Source organism: Copidosoma floridanum, unplaced genomic scaffold (genome assembly GCF_036245765.1).
Source record: "Copidosoma floridanum isolate Cflo_tuat_1 unplaced genomic scaffold, Cflo_Japanese_pri ptg000007l, whole genome shotgun sequence".
NCBI lineage: Eukaryota > Metazoa > Arthropoda > Insecta > Hymenoptera > Encyrtidae > Copidosoma > Copidosoma floridanum.
The window spans coordinates 14332758-14354075 of NW_028321884.1; the positions used below are offsets into that span (position 1 = coordinate 14332758).

At 39.9% G+C, this 21318-nt stretch overlaps 2 protein-coding genes across 6 annotated transcripts; both read left to right on the forward strand.

Moving 5' to 3' along the window:
• The first annotated feature begins 354 nt into the window (after window positions 1–354).
• On the forward strand, window positions 355–5877 carry su(w[a]) (suppressor of white-apricot). Of its 5 annotated transcripts, none has more exons than XM_089588648.1 (9): window positions 355–723; window positions 2185–2354; window positions 2485–2672; window positions 2766–2988; window positions 3325–3407; window positions 3500–3667; window positions 3753–4601; window positions 4812–5314; window positions 5388–5877. In XM_089588648.1, exons 1-9 carry the CDS (start codon window positions 527–529, stop codon window positions 5551–5553), a joined length of 2547 nt encoding a protein of 848 aa, XP_089444774.1. In that variant the 5' UTR covers window positions 355–526; the 3' UTR covers window positions 5554–5877. The 5 variants fall into 5 exon arrangements, with proteins under 5 accessions (XP_089444774.1, XP_089444773.1, XP_089444772.1 ...); XM_089588647.1 differs by having other exon boundaries at window positions 3753–4550; window positions 4728–5314; XM_089588646.1 differs by having other exon boundaries at window positions 3331–3407; window positions 3753–4620; window positions 4708–5314.
• Window positions 5878–18469: 12592 nt separating this feature from the next.
• On the forward strand, window positions 18470–19606 carry agt (O-6-alkylguanine-DNA alkyltransferase). The gene is made up of 2 exons (XM_014358081.2): window positions 18470–18569; window positions 18700–19606. Exon 2 carries the CDS (start codon window positions 18711–18713, stop codon window positions 19323–19325), a length of 615 nt encoding a protein of 204 aa, XP_014213567.2. The 5' UTR covers window positions 18470–18569; window positions 18700–18710; the 3' UTR covers window positions 19326–19606.
• Window positions 19607–21318: the final 1712 nt, after the last annotated feature.

Genomic DNA, 21318 nt, shown 5'->3' on the forward strand with positions numbered 1-21318 from the left:
TCTGCTACATTTACGCGAAAGTGATGGTCATGACTTGGCTCTGATTCAATTAAGAGATACGAGAGAACACACTGCTTTGTGATTAAACAGTCAAAAGGGGGATGGCTGGTTATCGAGGGAAGAATATCCTTATGATATTATACCAAGTATGCTTTTTGAAACCAATTAAAATCCTTTTGTACTCCGATCTTTTCGAAATTCAAGATATTCACGTGACCGTCACTCACTGTCACAAAGAAATGTTTTGACTTTTGGACCGGTCTTTTGACAAACAGACCTTAGGTTTCAAGCTTGCAGAAGCAGACAGCACGCATGCACCAGCAACAACCTCTCGGGATTCTCTCAGAAAAGCTCCTTGCTGCATGGGAGCTTCGACGTGCCAGTCGTCCTTCGACTTTGTTAACAAAGTACCAAGTCAACCGCAGTAAATCCAAGTGGTATCGATAAGTTTAACTCACGATAAAAGCCTCGTAGTGGTTTTGTGCACCAACCCAAGCGCAGGTCATCACGTATAATAATCGCGAAAATGGCGTCGAACAAGAGCCAACGTTGGATCGTCGACTCTGGAATATTGCGAAAAAAAGCCGAGGAAGAGGACCTACGGGAGCTACTGGTCTTCGGTTACGGCTGCAAGCTCTTTCGGGACGACGAGAAGGCTAAGTTGATCGATCAGGGCAAGCATTTGATACCCTGGATGGGCGATGACACGCTCAGAATAGACAGGTCCGTGTTTTCCCGTCAAACCACCTAACCTATACTCTCTCTACCACTAATAATACTATATCTACTAGCTACTACCTATTATCTACGAAAAAAAAAAAAAAAAAAACAGCAACAACAAAATGATGATTCTTAACCAATATAGACAACGGACGATGTAGCTGTGTAAACAATTATCGTGTATGTGTGTGTGCGTGTGTTTCTTTTTTATACAATTGTATCCAACAAAATCCAAATTAATGATCCATCTAACTTGTCAAAGCATTGTTTTCTCCATTATTTTAGCCACAGTCGCACAATATATCCATTTACGTTGATTCATGAACATTTAAGCGATAATGAGAAATTTTGACCAATAAGTCGTGATGACCCGTCTTGTGCAGTTGAAAAAGTGAGAGTGACAGAGAGAGCACACACGCATATCCTATATTCCATTGATTTGTTAACAACAAGCAACAGCAGTATATATAGGAGTCGCAGCAGCTGACCAAAAGTCTTTGCTGAAGGAAGCCCTCCTGCAGCTGTTTCTCAGTCGGACTTGAGATCATAAAACCCCATCCTGAAGCTGTAAATGCTCTTGTATTCCGAGAGCGACGGTGATCGGATAGAAAGAGCCCACATACCTAGGTGTGTTGACGGTGATAGCGAGATTCGCGAGAAAGAGATCTAAAGAGGTCCAGTGAAGCTAGGGAGTGGGAAAAAGAAAATTAAAGACAAAGAGATAGCAGCCAGCTGCGAAGGTGAGACACAGGTGTAAAATAGGCCGACAATCACCCAGTTTAATTGACGTGATTGATCGGGCTGGTATGTATTTAGAGACTTAGTATCAATTGGCAGTAAACAAATGATGCTAAACTGTAAATCATCCATAACGTTATATTTGTACGTTAATCATTCATCTGCTATCTCCATTAGTTTAATCTTATTAAACTATGGTTTAACTAAGTCTTGTTGTACTAAACACGGGAGCCCCTTACTGGTGTTTTTTGATAATAACAAGTTACTCAATTACTAATACTATTGCATCAACAAATTCTTTACTGCACTTTTGCTTGAAAAGAGCATCATGGTTTTCAAGATTAAAACAGTGAACATAGCAAATTATTCTTCAATAGCAAAATAATCTTGTTTATAGATTAAAATTGCTTGAATAAAAAAAAAAAGTTATTCTTTCAGTATTTAAATTAATTTTTTTTTTTAAAAATCATTTACACTAAGCTGATTGGCATTACAGTTTAAAAGATTTTTTTTTTTTTTTTGTAAAATTCAACCTTTTTTTTTATAGTTTTTAGCCTTTTTGAAAAAAAGAAAAAAAAAATTTTATTCCAGCCTTGATCTTGGCAGAAGTTATAAACTTTTTTCTTTATTTTCAGGTGCCGAGTGAAAAGCTGAATTATTATAATTAATTTAAGTTTTGATTTTTTTAATTCGATTGCCTAATTCGTCTGTTTTGCATGTCTATAGATATGATGGACGAGGCGCCTTGGGAGATCTACGGATATATGAACCACCACAAGGTGGTTTTGACCTGCGCACTATTCTCTCAGAGGATGAGTATAAAGTTGAGCAACTCTGTGATGAGGAAAGGTATAAATCTCTCTACAACAATGAGGCCGAAGAAGCCATGTATCACGGTAAATATAACGCAGTTTAAAAAAGTTTCATTCACCAAAAACAGATTTTGTTGATAAACATCACCTCATCGAGTCAATTTCATTTTTTATCTAATACTTATCTTTTGTTATTTTTTTTGTTTCAATGCAGAGGAAGAAATCAAAAGGCTTCACCAAGCACTTGATTCGGAAAATTCGTACAGTCAAGTGGCCTTTAATTATGACGAGGAAAAGAAGTTGGAAGAAAATTCTGAAAGTCCAAAACCTTCTGAAGATTCGCAAGAAGATGAAGCTTTTGAACCCGATCCTGAACTCGAAATACCAGAAGACATGATAGTAGTAAGATATCCAAGTTACATCGTATACTAAAGCAGTAAAAATAATTTTTACATGACGGACTGGTTTTGTAAATGTGTGTTTTATCTATTTCAGCCTGAAACGCAAAAACTCAACGCTATCATAGTAAAAACTGCCCTCTTTATTAGTCATCAGGGTGGTCAAATGGAAGTTCTAATAAAGACAAAGCAAGCAGATAATCCGCAATTTTCGTTCTTATCGATTGATGGCGAGCTGTACCCCTATTATAAGCATCTCTTACAAGCCATAAAGTCTGGCAAATATAATCCAGAAAAGCAACCTGATAAGGAAGAACCTGGTACGCATTCAATTTTAATTGTTTATAAGTATAGTTATGTACCTTTCTCTTGACTTAACTGAGTGGAAGAACATATTTGAGAAAACATAGTTGTAACATGATTGATGTTGTCTTCATTGAAAATTAACGAAGTAACTCAATTATGAGCTGGATTTCAAATAGCAACACCTCCTTATGATTCTACTTATTTAGTAATGTATGTAAGTACCAACATTACATTTAATAATAATAATAATAATTACAAGACACATTCAACAATAAAATTATGAGGTGTAAGTATAACTAGTCTCCAATGACAACTATAATTGTTCTTTATTTGATTGACAGCTCCTGAAGAAGAAGCGGAAGAAGAACAGTCAGACGACGATGATGAACCTTATCTACATCCAAGTCTCGTGTCATCTCTCAAAATTGAAGCAGTATGTTGATAAATCGTTACCCTTTTTTTTTCTCCTTATTGGCAAGAATATTTTATTCGTATGTATACTCAAAAAAAATGATCTGTTTCCAGGCGCCAAGCATTCCCAGTATTAACTATAAACCATCGGCCGACTGTGCTTACTCAATGTTGGTGAATAAAATTACTGGAAAACCGCCATCTGCAAAAACCGCGCTCAAGCCAGAGGTAATACCACCACCGCCATTGCCCCCAATGGGTTATTACCACCCCATGTCACAGGTGATTATAATCAAACAGTCACACTCTTGTAAACAGTTAAAAATTCTCACTCTATCAACTAATTATTTCATTCGATCGCATCCAGGGCTACCCTCCGTATCAAGCACAACCACAGCAATATACGCACGGACCAGTGCTGTACAATGCTAACGGCAACGCTCCAGCGCCGCAACTCAACCAAACTCCAGCTGTGCCGCAATACAGTTCTTCGGCACCGGTGCAACCTGCAGCCACGGTACCTCCAGCTGTTCAGACACCCCAAAAGGAACTTCCAGCCCCTCTGGTGCCGTACGGTCCTACGCCACCAAAACCACTGAGCAGGCCATCCTTCATCGTACCTCCGGCCGATGTGCAAATCATTATTGACAAAATGGCAAGCTACGTCGCGAAGAACGGCCGGGACTTTGAAGCCATAGTTAAAAACAAGGGCGATCCGCGTTTTAACTTTCTTGAACTCTCGCACCAGTATCACGGCTACTACGCTCACAAGCTGACGATGTACGAAGGAGCTGTGAACCCTCGTGTGCTCACGGACGAAGAGTTGCTGCAAAAGCAAGAGTTGCAAGAAGAAAAGCAAAAGAAGCTTCAGGAACTGGAGAAGAAGCAGCAGCGCATGGAGGAGGTTCAGAAACGGGTGAAGATGATACAGGAGAAGAAAAAGGGCGAGATCGGCACAAACAGGCAGAGTCCCAGCAAGCAAGTGACGACTGTCTCGTTTTCCATTAAGAAACCCAAAGAAGGGGAAAATACTGTGATAGAGAAGCGTAACGCGTTGCCTCAAGAGGAGAGCGACGATGAAGAAGCCAGTGACGATAACGAGAAAAAGGTTAATAACAAGTCTGAGTCTCCTGCGCCCACAGTGGAGGAGAAAGTAGCAGAGAGCGTTCCTTCTCCCAAAAAAGAAAAGGAGTCGAAAAAGATTCCAGACAAGCCCGTAACGCAGAAAAAAAAACGTAAAACCCCAACAACGACGATATCAGTAGCTACAACGACGACGACGACGACGACGACGACAACAACTGCTTCTGAGAAACCTGTAGTGCCCGAAAAACGAACTCAGCCCAAGCCAGCAGTACCTCCAACGAAGCCGCAACCTAACTTGGATAAGCCCCTGCACCCAGAAAAAAAGTTTAAACCGTCGAAGCCTGCAATGACGCTAGACATCACCGACATAGTTGACCTCACCGATGACGTCTTTGACGATTGCGAGTTGATTCACGCCAATCCAACTGCAGAAGACCGAGCTAAGCATAGGGCTTTTGTAGCAGCCCGAGCCAAGCTCAACGCGACGCGAGAACGTCAGCTTCAGATGGAGCGACGGAGGAAAGCAGCGATGTTCCTCAGTCAAATCCAAGCGCCTACGATAGCACGGAAAGACAAGCCAGCTGCGAAGCCTGAACCGCGGCAGCTCGCACCGCCTGCGTTGTTGCGCCAAGAGCCAGTTGTATCCGTGGTGCCAGTCTCGTTTGGTAAAGAGGAGCTTGAGGAGCTTAGGATGTGCACCAACTCGCTGATGAGCAAACTACGACCATTGGAGGTGAGCAGAAGGTCGAAGCCGAGGTCCAGGAGCCGAAGCAGCAGCGACGGCCACTCGGAGCGCCACAAGAGCCACAAGAAGCACAAAAAGAAAAAGAGCTCTCACAAAAGGTCAGAGCATGAAAAACTTTTAAACCCATACAATTTTGTTTTTGGACTTGGTTTACGTGATTTTCATTTACAGTGTTTACAGAGAAAACATCAGCAGATCCCGGTCTCATAAATCGAAAAAAAGCAAAAAATCATCGTCCAGGCATCGAGAACGGTCGAGAAGTTCTCACAGGCACTACACATCTTCTCGCCATAGAAGAGAAAGCAGCTCAAGTGACTCCGACACAAGCTCGTCGTAGAGGCTTTGTGGAAGTGATTTGACAAATTGCCGTTGAATTGTGTATAATTGTACATACGGTTACGCAGTCTGTACATTGTTGATTGATAATTTTATCTGAGAACCTGCCATTGAAGAATTGAGAGTGTTGCCCTGAAACAGAATAACAGACTTTTTTAAATAAGCATCGACAGAGCAAACGCCATGTTTTTATAAAAATATTGAAGAATTATTACATATTATTTTTGTAAAATTTTGGATATCTTATTTCTGATTCCTGTGATACTTGCAAAGTAATTGATTTTAGATAAAAAAAAGTTCTTACTTGTCTTTGATTGAGCCTAATATCGAGCGTTTATTTTACATTTCATAATTTTACTAATTGTTATCTGAAACCATTTTTTTAATTTTTGAAAAACTAATAAAAACTAAAATTCAAGGTAAAAAAAAAGCAATATCAACAAAACTCAACTAACAGGTAGTATAATATATTTACTATGCATTCAATTCAACAGATTTTATTCGGTCTCCTGCTTTGGATATGGTCTCTGTAACGCCTTCCCCTTTTTAACATCCAAAATAACAATACTGGTGGTAAAGATGTTGATCTGGAAAAAAAAAAAAACTGTTTTTGGAGGAAGATCATCAATTCCAACGAAATATCAATATATTTCTTCAAAGTTAGTTATAAAATTCAAAACATAATCTTCCAAAATCAGTGATACAATATCAAATTAATATAATATAGTATGTCTCAAATATCACGTATATTGTACCTGAGCTAGAGGTGAGATCTTTAACTTTCCGATTTTCCAGTGATACTTGGTCAGTAAGTAAAATTTTCTTTCAGCCGTACGCTGTTCTCGTGTTTCATGCAATTGAAACACAGAGAAGCTTTGATGCATCAAATTTTGATTTAAAAACTCATTGAAATATTACATAACACTCACAGATTTTAATTTTGCACCATACATAAAAGAAATTCGTACGATGACTATGCACTAACATAATATGTTTATCTTCACAGAAATTAGAAAAGTTTCCTTTCTACCATAACATTCAAGAAGAAATTTCTGTGACGTAATGACACAAGACAAGCGACGACCTGTTTGCGCAAAAATAATGTTTAGTTTCGATTTTTAATCCGTCCCAGTGATATGATTTTTTCTCCCACGACTTGTGGCGTGATTTCGCAAATTTTGATAAAATAAATACAACGCTCGTTGTTAACACCTCAGCTGCCTCAGTTTCGCAATGTTTGTTTCGAACCGTGTACCTTATATGTATGTAATCGTACAAACGATAATATAATTATTTTTTAACATTTTTTTTATTTTATTAATATAGTTCATGAGTCACAAAGTTGTACCTGTATGACCATCACTTGGAATTATTAAGATTCCAAAAATGTATGTTTACAGCTCTTGTATGCAAAAAAGACGAAATTTCCCTCGGTTATTGACTTGGGTTTCGATACATTATCTTTTTGATGACGCAAATTCTCGCACGAAAAAACTTGGCTACCCGTACTTATTGGTTAAATAAAAATACTTGCTGGTGCATCTCAAATTCTTGCGATTCAAGAGGTGATTCAAAAAATATTTAGTCATAGGGAAAATGTCATAACAGAAATGACGCAAATCATCTGCAAAGTCAGATTAGAAAGCGTTGTTTACTAAAAAAAAACAAAAAAAAAAAAAGTATGTACTAACTATATGGTACGTGCTGATTAATATATCACAAGAGCACCGAGGAAAGCACTGTATCAGTGTAAAAATGAATGGCAATAGCAATTAGTTTACCAATGGGTTAAATCAGTCTTCGTACTTGAGAAATAACTTTTTATATAGGTACTTAAATAATTCATGTTCTAAAATTCTAAAACATTTAATTTTGCAATCAAGTAATTTAAATTCAATCTTTACCATTAATAATTGATGTTTTATAAGGATTTTCAATTGAAAATGTAATTTAATTCTAAATTGCAATAACTTGCAAGTGAAAACTAAACATAATTATTCATTTTTTATACAAACGATTGGATTAAAAACTATATACATGATTATATTTCATTTCCTTGCTCGAGGACATATGTAGTAGTACCACTCTCACCGCTAGGTGACGCCAACGTTCAGAGACAAGCGAGAAACCGTCCATCGGGGGCTCCTGCCCCCCTCGCTTACCGCCATCCATCGTTGCTTCATTCCTTTTTTGGCGTTAGCTGACGCAACAAGTAAGAGACAACCGCCATGGACCCCGAAGAAGCCAAGTCGAAACTCCGCGCCTGGAAGGAGAAGGCAGCTCGTCTCAAGGCCACATTGCGAGGCCAGAACATGGAAGTCACCGACAGCGACGAGGATCTCTCATATGAAGGTATATCACCCCTTGGCCCTTCTCTTCTTTTTGTTCCAGACACCTCCTACGGCCAGGCAATTTAGCACACACGGCTAGTTTCGGGCGCAGAGCAGAGTCTTAGTCTTAGAGCTAAGGTCAACAGCCATACTTTACGGCCGATTTTCGATTTTTAAGTCGACGACAAGAGCTAATTTAAACCCCACCTCTCCGTTTCTGCCCTTAGATGTGCGACACTTGGCAAACGATGACAAGGAGAACAGGGAAAATAGGAACGAAGGTGAGGAACCTGAGACAGAAGAGAGGGAGGCGGCGGAAGATGAGGTTGGATTTTTTATGGGTGAAGACCCTTCGGTAGCCAAAAGACCCGAGCTGACCGTAAGGGAGGACATCGTCAACCGAATCCGGGAATGGACAAAGAAGGGTATCCCTTCCAAAGACGAGACCGACGCCATTTTGAAGGCGGCCCCGGTTCTGTCAGCTTTCGACCTAAGCGCGCCGGAACTCAACGGGGAGATCTCAGCTCAGTTGAATGCCAAGGCCCTGTCCAAAGACAATCATTTCCGATTGTATCAGAACCTAGCGGGTGCAGTACTGGCATCAACAGCGGCCGCATTAAGCGACATCTTCAACTGCACGCGTGAACCCTTCGACCGCGAGGTCACGTTAGCCAACCTATCGACAGCAGTAAAACTGCAGGCTGAACTGTACCATAACCTCAACCAAGCCCGCAAGCTCTTTCTAATAGGACGCTATGAGGACAAAATACAGAAAGTCCTGAAAAATACCGAGTCCACCTCCCTACTCTTCGGCGACAACCTGAAAACGACCATCGAGAACGCACGCACGCTAGACAAGACGGCCAAGGAGCTCACCACCCAAACCAGACCCGCCGCACAGGAAAGTTTAAACTCCAAGCGCCCCTCAACTTTCAAGGGCCAAAGGAGGGGGGGCTACAGATCCAGCCAAAACAGAAGCCCATATTACCGATCATCGTACAGGGAAAATCAGAGCAGGCCTCGCCAGCAGCCATCCAAGAAGTACTACACCCAGTCGCAGCCTCCGCGCCGCTAAATGCAACCCAGGTAAAAATCGCAGGCAGATTGAAATACTTCACCGACAATTGGCACGAAATAACCACAGACGAAACCGTGTTGTCGATTACAAGGGGCCATGAAATCGAACTAATCAGCACCCCTCCCTGTCAAAACGCCCCCCCGGCCATGCAGGTATCTGAGAAAGACCATGAAAACGTAGCGGAAGCGCTGGACAAGTTGCGTGTAACAGGGGCAGTGGAAAAGTGCGAAGAGGTTGAGAGCCAGTTCGTGTCACCATACTTCTTACGGCAAAAGAAAGACGGCTCACATAGGTTCATTCTTAATTTAAAGAGCTTGAACAAACACGTCTTGCAACAACACTTCAAGATGGAAGACATCAGAACGGCCATCAACCTCATCGAACAAGGGGACTATATGTGCAGGCTAGACATCAAGGACGCGTACTTCCTTGTTCCTATACACAAAAGATCCCGGCAACTGCTCCGTTTCAAATTTCGCGATGTGCTTTACCAGTTTAAAGTCCTCCCGTTCGGGCTCTCTTCAGCCCCAAGAATTTTCACAAAGCTCATGAAACCGGTCCTAACGGCCTTGAGATCAAAGGGCGTGAGGCTGGTGGCATACCTCGACGACCTGTTGATCCTAGCTGAAGACGAAAGAACTTGTGCACATCACGCACAACTAACACAAAACCTGCTCCAAGGGTTGGGGTTCATAATTAACTGGGAAAAGAGCATACTGACCCCCAAGCAGTCAATAGAATTTCTAGGATTGATTCTTAACTCCAACAAACTAACTCTAGAGTTACCCAAGGAAAAACGAATCAAAATAAAAACCGACTTAATACGAGCCCTCAGCCGGGACAGCATTCGGGTTAGGGACCTAGTGGCTCTAATCGGGGTTTTGGTCGCAGCATGCCCGGCCGTCGCCTACAGCTGGCTCTATTACAAGGAACTGGAGCGGGTTAAACAATCAGCCTTGAGGTACGTGAACCACAGGTCTAAAAAGTGGGTCAACTGGTCCTCGGGGGCGATAAAAGACCTCAAATGGTGGCTGAGCCAGATCGACCACAACACCAACAAACTTAGATGCGCATCCTACGACATGGAAATCTTCTCAGATGCCTCCTCGTCAGGCTGGGGGGCCGTCTGTGGAACGCGAAAAGCCCAGGGGTTCTGGTCAGACGAGGAAAGCACGAAGCACATCAATTACTTAGAAATACTCGCAGCCTGCCTTGCACTTAAATACTTTGCGAGGAACTGCCGTGGTGCACAAATACTACTTTGCATAGACAACATTACAGCTCTCGCCTACATAAACAAAATGGGAGGAACCAGGCACCCAGAACTCCATGACCTGACTCGCCACATATGGGAATGGTGCATGGAAAGAGGCCTATGGATCTTCGCAGAGTACGTAGCCTCCAAGGATAACTTGGCAGACGAGGGATCAAGGCTCTCAAACATCGACACGGAATGGAAATTGGCAGACTACGCTTTCGAAGATATACTGGCACAATTTGGAACGCCCTCCATTGACCTCTTTGCATCAAGGGCAAACACCAAGTGCAGCAGGTATTGTGCTTGGGACAGAGATCCGGAGGCTGTCGCAGTCAACGCACTCACCATACCCTGGACCAAGGAGTTCTGGTACGCCTTTCCCCCATTCGCGCTGTTGTCGAGGATTTTAAAAAAAGTACGAGAGGAGGCAACCACCGGTATCTTGGTAATCCCTTTCTGGCCAGGACAACCCTGGTTCCCGACGTTTAACAAACTACTGATAAGTGAGGTTATGCATTGGGGACCCTCTCCTAACTTATTATCTGCACCCAATAGATGCCTGACCCACCCGCTGGCCCACAGCCTTACCCTGGCTGCAGGAGTCTTATCAGGCAAGCGTACCGAAGACAGGGACTAACAAAGGATACATTGGACATACTGGTGGCCTCACTGGCGGACAACTCAATCAGACAATACAACTCGGCCTTGAGGTACTGGTGGGACTTCTGCCAGGAACATAATCACGACCCACTGACAGCCAGCGAGGCAGTTGTAGTCTCATGCCTCACACGAAGACACAAGGAAGGTGCAGCCTACGGATCTGTCAATACGCTGCGCTCTGCCATCGCCTTGATCAACGGGATCGACACCTCGAAATCAGCGCTCATCAACAGGTTCTTCAAGGGGATCTTCAGGCTGCGTCCAACAGAATCAAAGTACGCCGCGACTTGGGATGTTGGGCTGGTGCTAGACTTGTTGGAAACATGGGGACCGAACAAGAAGTTGGACTTGAAGAAACTAACCCTAAAGTGCTGCATTTTACTGGCACTAGGAACAGCTTTTCGGATACAATCGCTCCAGCTCATCAAACTCGAAGGCATAAAGTTCACGAAGCACGGCATAGTCATCACAATCAAGGACCTAATCAAAACATCTAAGGCCGGCGGTAACCGCCCGCAAGCAACCATCCCAAACTTTCACAAGCCCACACTATGCGTGGCTAGAACAGTTACGGACTACGTATCCAGGACGCAGACCATCCGCGGGAAAGACCAACAGCTGTTAATCTCATGGAATCCCCCACATAACGCAGTGGGCACACAAACCATCAGTCGATGGATTCGAGAGATTTTATCTGAAACAGGCATACAAAAGGAGTTCACAGCACACTCTACCAGACACGCCTCCACATCCAAGGCAAAGGCCCAAGGCCTGGACATTAGCATCATCAAGAACGCAGCAGGCTGGTCCGAAGCCTCTAAAGTGTTCAACAAATCCTACAACAAGCCTATCGTCGATCAAGTCAACAACTTTGCACTAAACATACTGAATGCTCAAAAATAAACTAAAGTTAACAATTATCTTGGAATCTCTTTAAGCACAATAGATTGTAATACTTTTGGAAAATCTTCTACCTTTTTAGAATAAACTTTTGATTGAAAACCAGACAAGCTCTAAACATCTACATATGTCCTCGAGCAAGGAAATGAAATATAATTGGTGATTAAACGAACTAGTGAAGTTCGATCACAATTATATGAATGAGTTGCTCGAGGACATAATTTCCCACCCAGATAAACACACAGGGGAAATACTTATTCTCATTTCCCAGTCCCCTCCCAATTTAAGTACACAGATCTAAACTAAATGAAGCAACGATGGATGGCGGTAAGCGAGGGGGGCAGGAGCCCCCGATGGACGGTTTCTCGCTTGTCTCTGAACGTTGGCGTCACCTAGCGGTGAGAGTGGTACTACTACATATGTCCTCGAGCAACTCATTCATATAATTGTGATCGAACTTCACTAGTTCGTTTAATCACCAATTGTATGTGAGCTTAAAAAAAAATTGTAATATTGACAGGTGGCATAGTTCATGTTGATAAAGTTCAGCTCTCGTAACTTAACGTATAACGATAATTGAAATACAAATTTATTAAAAGATTAATTTTAATCTTTGGATAATTACATAAAATTATTTAAAACTTGGTTTACAATTAATCATGGAACTGAATTTTCAACCAGCCTTTCATGATGCGTATAAAACTATTACCTAAACCCAACTTAAAGTAGAAAAAAACTTTTTTTTTTTTTTTTTAGCCACTTGAACGTAATATAAAAATGATGCATAAATATGATCGAAGATGGAAAAAATCGAAAACGATTAGATAAGTTTAATTTAAGGGTCTTCTTTATCCTCATTGTCTCTTGAGTTACTGAGCTTTGAAACGAGAGATTACAGATAATAATAATAAATTATATCTTCCGTATTTGGGGCGAAAAAAGAAGACGCCACAAATATTATTATGTGATGCACAGGTCATGTGAAAGGTGTCTTTCCTTGACACTTGGAATGATCAAGATATTATTTTCAATTAACGCTCGCTTTTCTAATTGACTGAGAGAAAAACACTGCTCCCCTTGCCAAAAATATCAATGCTGAAATCAGTCGAAAATTACATTGTTGATTATGTGTTGAATCAGCATTGGTTCAAATCAATATGGTAGATAACTTCAAAGTCATGATTTTTTTCACGTGAGAATTGCAGTTGCGATTCAAATGAATTATTTTCAAACTTTTAACTTTATTTAATACTGTCAAGTATAAAAATAAAGCAACGTTGATTCAACGCTAAATCAGCATGGAATCAACATATAATCAGTGATATAATTTACGACTGAATTTAAAGTGTATAGTATATGATGTAAACTTCTTAGGTACTTGTGTAATTTATCTAATTAGACCAACCGAGAAACTTCTGAATTAGAAAGTTGTCGGAGAAGAAGGCGTTTTTGATATTTTATGTAATTTGATCTGCTGATGACGATAAAAATAAATAAAATTTTTTTCGAGTGGTGGATCAATGTTAAAATCGCATTTGAAATTTTATTTCGCTCATATCTCAGTAACGGTAAGAGCTATAGTAAAAATATAAACAACAGCGTATAGAGCGGAAAATTTCCTATCGATTTGGTCTATTTGAATTATTTAGACAAGCACAAAATTTTTTTTTTTATATTTATTAGATACATCAACCGAGGGACTGTAAAAATGAAAAAAAAAAATGTACGTTCTCTATAATAGGTTCTACCAGGCTTGTACGTGGGCAATTACCGAGACAGCAAGGACTCTGCGCAACTCGAGCGCTTCGAGATCACGCACATCCTCGCCATCCACGACGCGGCTCGACGATTGCATTCCGTAATGTTGATTTGTTATTATGGTAAAATTAATTTACTCTCTCTCTCTCTCTCTTGTCGATCAGTTTGGAAAAACAAATAATGCCTGCACGGTTTTCGCTGCACGCACGGAACACGATCAATATACGTATACGTGTATTACTGTGGAATTTATAACAATTTACATTTTTTTTTTTCACAGCGACTGCAGTGTTTTTATTTTTATTTTTTCTTGTTTTTTTAATCATCATCAGAATTTTTGACGTACGTTTACATTGTCCGTTATTTCCCAAATGTTTATTTTGTAGTCGTATACCCGCTAAAATTTCAATAGTTGAGAAAGGAATACATATAGGTATACTACAGCATTATATTAGCGGTTACCGGTCACCTGCAATACTATTATTAATTAGTTATCGACAGCGGATAGACAACGCTACTGTTGTGATTGCGTCTCCAACCGCGTGGCTCCGGTTCCATTTCCGCAAGTGGCGAAAAAAGTAGTTGGTTAGTATATATAGCCGAATTAGCTTTTCAGTAGTCAGAGTTGTGTGCACACTGGCTCTGACCCACCCATGTTTAAGCTTGGCTTGAGCTGCTACTAATGTCGAAAAAAAAAAACGTAGTGGCTCGCTGAGATCAGTTGTAATTGGGAGTCAGACCCCTGGCGTGTTCATACTTTTTTTTTTTTTTTTTATAATTTTAGTAATAGCCAATATATGGCCTTATTATTACATTATTCCAAATTTTATGTTATTCATTTCGTCTCATAAAGAGTGAAAATTCACTTAATCGTAAAGTTATTAACCTTTTCGTTGAAAGTTTAATGTACTCGTAAAACAATTTTATTATTTATTCTCTTCAACATATTTTCAAACACTTCCAATGTGTTATTTTATTATTTACATTTCATTCTGTTCAAATACTTTGCACTTTTTTTCATGACATGAATTCAGAATATGTTGGCTCAATATAAATGTCCAATGAAATTTTCCATTATTTTTTTCGTGGCTCTGTATGTTCGGAACCCCTGCAGCAGCTCAAGCACATCCCGCAGAATTAAGAAAAATTTGATGAATTCTTCCGTTATTTTAACCCAATAAAATTTTCTATTATTTCTTCTACGTAACCAACGTTACCTCAAGGAGACAGAACACCTCCATCCTCGATTTAAATTAAAATAAACATTAATTAACTATTTAATATCGTAATCTGTTCATTTATTAAAAAAACTTTTTTTCTTTAGCTATAATAATTCACTTTAACGGCTGTACGCATATATTATTTGCTTACTATTTTGTTTTTTCTTGCAAAAAAAAAAAAAAAAAAAAAAAAAAACTTAGTAGATAGTTCCTATTCTACTGAAATTGGATTGAAAATCATTATGTTATGTATATTCTCGCAATTAAAATACATGTTATTCCCATGGGTATACGACTAAAACAAACATTTTGGACACTCAAATGTACGTGCATCAATTAAAACTGTAAATTACTCACTTTTTCTGCGCGACAAGTATACACACGTTGTACGAGGCATTCCAGTGTTAAAAAAAAAAAAAAAAAAAAAAAAAGAACATGAATTAATCAACTCCTCGACACACACAGGACAAGCATTACCTATGCATCCTGGCCGCCGACACGCCCGACCAGAATCTCTCCCAGTACTTTTCCATGTGCAACGACTTCATAGTGAAATACACTCGGCCCGACAGCGCGGCGGCAACGTCCTCATCCACTGTTTGGCCGGAATGTCGCGGAGCGTGACCGTGGCGGTGGCGTACATAATGAGCACGACGAGTCTCTCGTGAAAGGACGCCCAGAAAGTCGTGAGGGTCAGCAGGGCGGTGGCCAACCCGAACGTCGGCTTCCAACAGCAGCTCGAGGATTTCGAGTCGACTCGGCTCCAGGAGGTATATAATTGGGCAGGTGTATACCTTGTATACACATGACCACCTGACATTCATGCCCCGTACAGGAGAGGCAGCGTTTTCGCGAGCGCTTTCCCAGCCTGGCTCTGTCGTCCCAGGACGCGGAGGCGTGTCGCCAGACCCTAGTGAGCTACGAGGGCTTGGCGTTGGCGCGCGAGCTCTGCGAGGGCAACTGCCCGATGGGCCGCAACTGCCCCACCGGGATCTGCCGGCAGCCCTCGAAGCGCAACCCGCGCCATAAATCCTCGACGAGCAGCGCAACGTCGATTCCCAACGCGGGCCGTACCCCTCCGCAGACACCCAGGATGCTCCCGTCCGCGCCACCGTCACCGGGACTCGCGCGCACGGGTAGCGCGTTGGCTCGACCCAGGGACAATATTGGACGTGAGTTTATGACATTTTTTTTTTTTTTTTTTTTTTCTTCCAGCTTAAATTATAGCTTATAAATATATTGTTTCGGGTGAGAGTTATAAGTGCGCAACTGAGACACTACACAGTTTCATAACAAAAACAAGTGAATAATCATTATTTCATTGAATCCAGAGATTCACTAATGAAGAATTTAAAAAATAAATATAAAAAATCAATACTTAATAAATATCCACAACATAAAATATTTATTGACGGGGATAAAATTATTTACCCTGTATGATCAACAAAATTTTAATTTATCAGTGTGTGTAAGCAGACTAATTTTTTTGTAACGGATAGTTTTTTAATTTTTTTTATAAATATAATTGTTTATGCTAGAATAAATTTATTCAATCGCTCTTTAAAAAACTGCATTTGATGAAATTTTTTACTGCAAAAACAATCCATTGGAATTTTTGAAACAAAAAAAAAAAAAAAAAGAAAACAATCTAAGACGAAGAAAAAATTGTCAAAATATTTGAAAAACTAATCCAAATACTTGTCAGAATTTTTGTCTAATATTGTATTACCAATAATAGTGGCTAATGAAAAAAAAAAATTATTCCCAAAATATAAAAAAAAAAAAAAAAAAAATACACATGAATATAATCGTGCGTCTGCGTGCATGAACTATTTAAAATTAGGAGAGTAGTTGTGTACCGATCGACGACACGATGTGTTGTGTTGTACAGGAGCGGTCCAGCGGGGTTGCATTACTACACGAGCTCGGCGCCGCCCTCGAGGGCAATGTCCCGGGTGGATCTGTCGGCAGCGGTAGCGTGTAGCAGCACAAGCGGCGGCGGTACTTAGCACGTTGAGCCTGTCGGCGATTGGCCGCTCGGCGCCCGTCAGTAGTGGCCAGCAGCTGGTCGCCGGGCCCGGGGGCAGACCAGCCGCCGGCCGCTACTCGACGAGCGCCCACTTGGCCGCAAGATCGGCACCCACCACCCCCAGGGACACGCCGCCCGTTTCGCCCCAGCACTGGCCCAGGCGACAACAGCCCCAACAACCCGGTGTGCCCCAGAGGCCCGGAACGCCCCAACCGATGACGTAGCACAGGCTACAGCCACTCACTCCCATCAACGCCATCCTCGTTGATCCACTCGTAGGACAGGTACTTATGATGAACCCTATAAACGTGCGATCTGTACATTTTTTTTTTTTTTTTTTTTTTTTTTTTTTTTTTTTTACCACAGCTTTCGGTGTGATCCTCCAAATTAAAATAATTTTGGCGAATAACCAACGATAAGTCAAAGTATAACTGTAAATAGTAATAAAAATATATCAATATTTGAGATATACGATAAAAATTATAATAACTGTTATTATTATCTTTTTTTTATTTTCTTCGAATTTGACACCTCAAAAAGTGAAAAAATAAAAATAAAAACCGATAATAACTGTCATCAATTATAACTAATAGCTTATAATACTTATTATTTGTAACAACATAAAACATATATTTTTTGAAGTAACGGATAAAAATTACTATGAATTATTTATACTAGTTATTGATAAAAATAAGATTAAATCGTATATCTTTCAATTTAGATTTTACAAAGAACAAAAAAATGATAAAAACTATTATTTACTCTCAGTATATAATGTCAAATGAATGATAAATACTATACTATTATATTATAGCCTGAAACCTGTTATTATTAATTGTTATTTGTTACCCATATTTATATCATATAAATAACATAACGAAACAAGTGATATTATTTTCTCTTGGGTTGCCCCTATTTTTCCTGTATATTTTCTACACGAAACTAAAACGTAAAATTTGCATTTTCCTCCCGAATGTTATTAGATCGCGCATCCACAGGCATCAATGTACGGACGGCCCTATGGCTACGGACGCTCGAGGTCCTACCAGCACATCTGCAGGGACACCAGCTGCCCTTGCGTCTACAGCCCCGCCCGTTATTGAGCTCCTGCTGCCACGCTGAAACGGTACTAACCACCATTCGTCATCAACATTGCTACATTTTACCCCTACATACAATGTACCTACTTTGGATTTTTTTGCCCATCCAGTTCCGCTTGCAGAAGCTGCACGCGCAAAGGAACACGATATGACCGGTCTCTATGTACTTGCGCCGTCGCTACCACCACAGCCGTCACCAAAATTCATGAAAGTAAAAAAAGCGCGTTACTGAGATGTGAGCGAAATAAAATTTCAAATGCGATTTTAACATTGATCCACCACTCGAAAAAAATTTTATTTATTTTTATCGTCATCAGCAGATCAAATTACATAAAATATCAAAAACGCCTTCTTCTCCGACAACTTTCTAATTCAGAAGTTTCTCGGTTGGTCTATAATCTTCATTGTTTTTTTAATACGTAAGTGTCAACTTAAAAAAATTACAGTTTATATGTTTCCCGCTTTAGGGCGCATTCTTAAATCACTAATTGGAATCAGATCACTAAAAACTAGCTTGACCTCAAAGTAAAAGGTCGAAACCTGAAGTTATATTCATATAATTCTTTTTTCACGTTCACTGACTTTTTAATTCACCGCAAACGTGTCCTACTGATCCTATACGTTCTTAGTTGTATTTTTTTCTATTTCCTACAGCAGATCGTATATCATACATAACAATTAAAGGTACGTATAAAATATACAACGTACATATTTTACATATACAATGACACTTGTATGTGTTTGCATTTGTCTCTGTATATTATAATTTTAGCCAAGTTTTTATGTACTTAGACTCGTACAATTAAATTTCCAGATTTTACAAAAATGATCGAGTGCCAACTGTCGAGGACGGGCGAGACGGGCGAAATCCCGGTAACCCAAGTGTTCTACTCGTTCCACGACTCGCCCTACGGGAGCTGTTTGATAGCATTCGTTGAGGACAATAAAAACAAGGAAAAGGTAATCTGCCACTTGGTGTTCGTAGACGAGACCAGCAAAGCCGCCAAGGAAGAAAAAGAGAAGCTCTTGCGGCTGAGATTCCCGGGCGCCCAGTTCCACCAAGAGAGCAGGCAAACCAAAGAGCTGGTGGACAAAATCTTCTACAAGGACCACCCGGAGAGCAAAACCCGACTACGGGTACTGCTCAAGGGAACCGAGTTTCAAATGAACGTCTGGGAAGAGTTGACGAGGATTCCCGTGGGAACTCTGGTGACGTACGCAGAGGTAGCCCAACAGGTGGGCAAACCCAAGGCAGTGCGAGCGGTCGGGAGTGCTCTGGGGGCCAACCAAGTTGTTTACTTGATCCCCTGCCACAGGGTCATTTGTAAATCGGGCTACAACAAATTTACCGGGTGCGTTCAGAGAAAGATTTCAATGCAAGAGTACGAGCGTAATTACGTCGATCAGAATAACACTACTTCTAGGTTCTTCAAAGCCTAGCAGGAAAGTGTCTTCAGAGCTTGGATGGAAAATAACGTCCAACTGCTATCGCGCGTTTTTGAAACGTTTATTTTGTCATTCTCGTCTTAGGCTATGAGATCATGTACCTTTTGTTATCTCTTTATGTATAAAGAGCACCCCTCCAAGTACGTTTCTTTCGATAAACTTTTGAACTTGTTCATTTCGCTATAAAATATGTCAGTTTGTTGTAAACATTGTAAATAGAGATAGTGTGTTCAATTAAAACAAAAAGGAACAACAATAATTATTCAATAGGTCGACCTGTACATACAGCATTTGATGATCATTTGTAAGTTGTAAAAATTAAAATGAATTCTTGTTGAAGAAAAAAAAAATTATTTTATCATTGAAATATTGTGGTGTGTACTCATTATTTTCCAAAGTATGAATGAAGTGAGCCAATAATGAGGTATAGTTTTAAGAGCTGCGCTTAGGAGCGATTATTGTAAATACATTTGACTATAAATCAGTTTCAAATTGAGAACAAAGTTTAGTTGATTAATGGCACCGGAATAAGCAGGAAATTAAAAATAAACTCGATAATTATCTTACTTTTGTTTTAATGTTTATGCACTAAGCTAATTATACCAAAGATGCTACAGAAAAATTTTTTGGCACCGTGCTTGAGCTTGTTATGAGTATTTTATCAAACATCTCACATCGCAGAACACTCATGTCATCGTGTAGTATTCATAATCACATAAACTAGAATTTCATTCGTAATACGTGACAAGATTTTTTCATCTTTCATTTTATCGCGTGAAAACAAATTTTTCCAGACATAAACATTGCCTTTCTTTTATAGGGACAAATATTAAAAATAATGTCACCAATCGGATACACCAATTTTTAATCTATTTCACGTATTAGTAACATTTTAATGGGAAGTAATTTATTAGTGAATACAATGAAAATTGTAACATTTGCATTTAAAGTAAATGATTACATTTTGATGTAATAGTGAATCAGATGATTATTACTAAAAATGCGTGTGTTGCATTATTATTATCGGCAATTTTTTTTTTCCATCACTATTTGTACATCAACATTATTAAACAAAAAATTTTCCAAAAAAAAAAACCTATAATTTTTTTTTCTGCCGAATGATACAATGTAATTATTTTTTCTGCGAAAAATACCATAAAATTCCAACTATCTAGAAAGTACAAAAAAAAAATCAATGATAAGCTTAAAATTCCCGAGAGTATATACAGCCGTAAAAGGCATATGCATGTGAAAATAACTTGTCGATCAAAACGAGCCACTGTCTATTTAGACGCGTGAAAAAAAAAAAAAAAAAAAAAAAAGAAAGAAACTCCAGATCGCTCGGAAATCTCTATCTGCCTCTTCGTGCATTTCTCGCCGAGGAATTTCTCATGACTTGCGTATTAATATGTCAGATTAAAGAGTTTCTTTGACAAAATAAATAAAATACATTTTGCATTAGAATATAAATATAAGTATGCCCATCCTCGGAGCGATGAGACGGTCGAGAGTTATACAATTGAGCAAGTCATCGTAACGACGTTCGATCCCGCGCATGTGAGGACTTGCACTGTTTTCGACAGCAAAAAGGGATTTTTCATGAGTTTCTTATCTAAACGACGGCGCGGGTCACATAGTTACATACGCGCGTATATGTGTGCGGGTGGACATTGACATTTTTCAAAGTCAAGGACGTCGTTTCACGCGCTCTTTTCTATAATGGATTAGTTTTTTTTTTTTTTTTTTTTTTTTTTTTACTTCTCTGTAGCCGCTTTTTTTGTAAATTCCCAAAGTAGATGAGGACGCGTCGAAGCCATTTTTAGTACTTTAATTATTGTTAGTTCTAGACATGATTCAAAATGTGTATATCCATATTTACGTATTTCTATAGATCGGCGAGTGGGTGCAACAAATTTTTGGCTACAGGTTTTTGGACATGAAATTTTTGAATGCGCGAAAATCGGTAATGAAACTTTACATTGTGGAG

Coding starts and splice junctions, on each gene's coding strand:
- agt (XM_014358081.2), top strand. CDS start 18,711: ATGATCGAGTGCCAACTGTCGAGGACGGGCGAGACGGGCGAAATCCCG.